Raw genomic sequence first — 4,802 nt, forward strand, 5'->3', positions numbered from 1 at the left:
AAAAAAAAAAAAAAAAAAAGTTGCATAAGATCATAGTATTGTAAATATTCAGATCATAGTATAAAACTAATCATTTTCCTAATTTTTTAAATCTTTTTTTGAGATGGAGTTTTGCTCTTGTTGCCCAGGCTGGAGTGCAAGGGCACGATCTTGGCTCACTGCAACCTCCGCCTCGTGGGTTCAAGTGATTCTCCTGCCTCAGCCTCTGGAGTATCTGGGATTACAGGCATGCGCCACCACACCTGGCTAATTTTGTATTTTTAGTAGAGACGGGGTTTTCTCATGTTGGTCAGGCTGGTCTTGAACTCCCAACCTCATGTGATCCGCCTGCCTTGGCCTCCCAAAGTGCTAGGATTACAGGCGTGAGCCACTCCACCCGGCCCCTTTTTCCTAAATATTGCATAAACATTGTGCTATATCATTAAAATCTCTTCATATATATCATTATTTAATGGCAATACATTATTCCATGGTGTCCATGCATCATAATCTTCTCAGCAACAATAAGGTATTTACATAATTTCCAATTTTTCCCAAGTTAAATGATACAAGACTACCTTTGTGCATATATGGTTAAAATTTTGCATCAAAAATTTCTGAAAATTTCTAAGATATTTACATTATGTCCAATTTTCCCCAGGTCTAACTAAGACAAGAAATCTCTGTTCAGAAATACAATTTGGTTCACTTGCTAAGGAGAATGGGCTGAGCACTGTGATAAGCCATCTTGCAGAGATACACTTAAGCACTTTGCAATCAATGGATGGAAGGAACCAAACCTTTTCTTCTTGGCAGCTACTAAGATACCATGGAACTAACAAGGAAACAAGGAAGTGAGACATGAAGTAGCTTGCATTGCTGACGATTCCTTAATGATGGAACAGGACTGACATCCAGAACGAAATAATTTTAATAACAAATAATGTCACTGGTATGTGGAAAGTGCAAAAGTAATGACATAGACCTTCGTTAGAATCTTGACATTGTCATTTAACAACAGTGACTTTAAGCTTGGGTTTTCTCATCTGAAAAATGGGAGAAGAGAGGTTTCTAGTTCATGGTTTTCGTTTGCTTGTTCGTTTTTAATTTCTCCAAGAAAAAACACGGGCTTGTTATGAGAATTAAACGGGATGGTGCTCGTACCAGCACAGTCCCCACTTCCCGCCAGTCCCCCAGCATGTTACCTGCTGGGGTTATTACTGAGGTACACTATTTAAACATGGACATATCTGAGCCCCACCTAGGAGATACTGAGTCATAACAGGGTGGGGTGGAGAGGATGGTGTTTAGGAAAATCTGTGCTTTTCACAGTCATGGAAGGAATACCCCGCCAAGTTTGGGAACCGGTGTCTTCCAAACTGTTAACAGTAGCAGCTAACAAGCTGGGAGCTTAATATGTGCCAGGTTTTCTGCAAACCCCTGGTAGACAGGTTCCCAAACTTCATGTGCTTCAGAGTTGCCCAGGCAGCTACGAAGGACAGCGGATCCCCAGCCCCACCCCCGAGATTGAATGGGTGGGGCCCAGAAAGCAGTTTTAAAATACACGCTCTCGCTCCCAGGTGGCTGGTTGCACTCAGTCTCTGGACCACACTTTGGGAAACAATGCACCGAGAGAAACCAGGGACTTGAAAAACGCTGATGTCCTCATCGGTTAAATAAAAACTGAACCCCAAACCCAAAGAAAGCGATCACAACCCCGTTTCCCATTCAGATCTCCACCCTTAATGTGGAAAAGGCTTTGCAATGAGCCGGCAGGACCTCGTGAGACCTGGAGACTCCCCCAATCTCCAGGCTCTAATTTTGAGCCACTGAGGCAGAAGTTTTACCATCAGTGTTGCCCCATTTACCCCAGATTCCTTCCTCTCTCCTGCCCGCCCCAAACTCCGCCTGGTGGGGCGGGAATGCCCTTAGGGGGTGGCGATTGTCTGAACGGCGTGCCCTCCCCCACCGTTCCCTTCCAAGGGGTCTCGCAAGGCTGGAGGGCGTCCCCTTCTTGCGCCAGGTCGGGTGCGCCCCACCCCAAGCCCATTCCGGCGCCCCCTGCACCGCGCGCCCGCCGCGGTCCCCGAGATGCGGCTCCGAGCCGTCACCCCGATTTCGGGGCCCCGGGCCTGCTGGCTGCGTCGCAAACGTGCTTGGGCCCGGGCCCCGGAGCGCGCACTGGGCCCCGGAGCGCGCACTGCGCCCGGAAAAGCACTTACTTTGCACCGAGCCCGCGAAGCTCTCGCCCTCGCTGCTCCCGTTCATGGCCGCAGACTAAGAGATCCCCGGCCGCCCGGGATGCCAAAGTAGGGGACGCTGATCTACATGGTGCAAGGACTTTTCCTTTTATTTTTCCACACCCCCCACCCTGCCTTCTCCCAACTCTGCGAGGCGGGGAGGACGGATGTAAAGCAAGCTGCACTTCCGCTGCCTAGAGGGCGCTGGCCGGGCCCGGAGCCCCAACCTGGCTTTGCAGCAGCGGCTCCCCGGGGAAGCGGCGGGCGAATCCCGAGGCCCAGGCCCGCGGAGACCCCCAACGTCCCCGGGGAGCTGGATGGCCACGCGCGTCCGGGCGTGCTGGGAGACCGCGGGTGGCGAGGGATGCGCCCCTGCCCGCACTCTGCGTTCTCCGCGGACGCGATTGGCTTCCCCGGCTCGGGGCGCCTTTTGCACCTGCAGCCCCAGGCTTCGGGCCCCAGCGCTGCAGTGGAGCAGCGCTGCTCCGGGGACGCCTGTGTGGTTTGCGGGGAGACCCGCGTGCGGCTGCCGTTGCGGGGTGGGTGCGCGGGGCGCGGCGGGCTCCGGAGAAACCCAGGTTGGGCGTCAGTGCTGGGCAAATCAGCAAAGCGCTGGGCGGGTCCCCTGCCCCGCTAGGGAGACTGAGAGGACCGCGATGAGCTGGGGTCGTAGCGCGAAGGGTCCTCTGCTCCAGGAGCTGCCAACTTTATCGTGCATCACAGTCGCCTGAAAAGCTTGTTAGAACACAGGCTGCTGGGCCCACCCCAGCGTTTCTGCTTCAGTAGGTCTGGGGCGAGGCCTGAGAACGAGCATTTCTAAGTTCCCAGGTGATGTCCCTAGTGTTGGTCAGCGTCCACACTCTGAGGACACTGCCCTCTCTGCTCTGTCCCTCATGTCTTACTACTACTCCCTCCCCCGGGGCTCCTGAGTTAGCCCTATTGTCTCTGCCTATCCTCCCAAGCCTCAGACCTCTCCAGCCTCGAGGTATTTGCACATAGAGTCTGCCCTGCCTCTGAAGGTCAGCATTCAAATTCACACTCAGGGAGAACAGGCTTGGCCTAATCTTATCATTCAAATATTGCAGCTCCCTCCTCCCCACCCAATCACTCCCTGTCTCCTTCCTGTTTTTCTCTTCTCTTGTCTTGTCTTGTCTTGTCTTGTCTTGTCTTGTCTTCTCTTCTCTTCTCTTCTCTTCTCTTCTCTTCTCTCTTTCTTCTTTTTTTAGAGAAGGGGTCTTGCTCTGGCTCTCAGGCTGGAGTGCTGTGGTCGGATCCTAGCTCATTGCAGCCTCCAACTCCTGGGCTCAAGCAATCCTCCCAACAGGCGTGGGCCACCACCTTGGCTCACTTTTTAATTTTTATTTTTGTAGAGATGTTGCCCAGGCTGGTCTCGAACTCCTGGTCTCAAGCCATCCTCCTGCATCAGCCTCCCACAGTGCTGGGATTACAGGTGTGAGCCACCATGCCTGGCCTGCTTTGTCCTTAAAAAGTATTACATGGAACATATTATGTATCTCTATGAATATGTATATCTATCTGCACATACAGATAGAATTTAGTTGTATATTATCTGTGTTCTCCTCCCCCTTATTTTCAGTAAGTCCCCGTAAAAATGGGGATTAAAAAAATCTCTTTGCTTCACTGATGTAGTCCAGTGACTTGGCTGGTGCCTGACACATAGTAGGCTCTCAGTAAATATGGCTTGTGTAACGAATGGGATTTCCCCTGCTGCTTCCTCTAAGGCTTAGTTTCTGCCTGCAGCAGCTGTTTGTTCTCAAGTGTTTGTGATGTGCCAGGCACTGGACTAGCCGCTGGAGGTAGGCCAGGGAGGCAGTCAACATGAAATAATCAAATCAGTACTGTAATTATAGATAGACAGACAGATAGATAGATAGATAGATAGATAGATAGATAGATAGATAGATAGATACAGATATATAGTACTTCCTTTTTTTTAAACCTTAAGTTCTGGGATACATATGCAGAATGTGCAGGTTTGTTACATACGTATATATGTGGCATGGTGGTTTGCTGCAACTATCAACCCATCACCCAGGTTTTTTTTTTTTTTTTTTTTGAGACGGAGTCTTGCTCTGCCGCCCAGGCTGGAGTGCAGTGGCCGGTTCTCAGCTCACTGCAAGCTCCGCCTCCCAGGTTCACGCCATTCTCCTGTCTCAGCCTCCCGAGTAGTTGGGACTACAGGCGCCCGCCTCGTCGCCCGGCTAGTTTTTTGTATTTTTTAGTAGAGACGGGGTTTCACCGTGTTAGCCAGGATGGTCTCGATCTCCTGACCTCGTGATCTGCCCGTCTCGGCCTCCCAAAGTGCTGGGATTACAGGCTTGAGCCACCGCACCCGGCCTCACCCAGGTTTTAAGCCCCACATGCATTAGGTATTTGTCCTAATGCTCCCCTCCCCTTGCCCCTCACTCCCCGACAGGCCCGGTGTGTGATGTGCCCCTCCCTGTGTCCATGTGTTCTCAATATTTTACTAGTGAAAAGGGCTCCAAAGACCATAAAATGGGGCTGTAATAGTGGCTATAGAAGTGGTCATGGTAGTCCTTTCTGAGCAGGTAATATCTGAAC

At 51.2% G+C, this 4,802-nt stretch overlaps 1 protein-coding gene across 5 annotated transcripts in view; it reads right to left on the reverse strand.

Moving 5' to 3' along the window:
* The window catches only part of ZFP64 (ZFP64 zinc finger protein), a 103,817-nt gene extending 101,221 nt beyond the window's left edge, over positions 1 to 2,596 (reverse strand). For 4 of the 5 annotated variants that reach the window (XM_017888182.1, XM_017888181.1, XM_017888183.1 and 1 more), the window contains exon 1: positions 2,202 to 2,596. In XM_017888182.1, coding sequence (XP_017743671.1) covers positions 2,202 to 2,247 — 46 coding nt within the window. In that variant the 5' untranslated portion in view covers positions 2,248 to 2,596. The remainder of the gene's footprint in view (positions 1 to 2,201) is intronic. The other variant, XM_017888184.1, reaches the window with a different exon arrangement.
* Positions 2,597 to 4,802: the final 2,206 nt, after the last annotated feature.

This window comes from Rhinopithecus bieti, unplaced genomic scaffold (assembly GCF_001698545.2).
Source record: "Rhinopithecus bieti isolate Rb0 unplaced genomic scaffold, ASM169854v2 scaffold_15834, whole genome shotgun sequence".
NCBI classification, from domain to species: domain Eukaryota; kingdom Metazoa; phylum Chordata; class Mammalia; order Primates; family Cercopithecidae; genus Rhinopithecus; species Rhinopithecus bieti.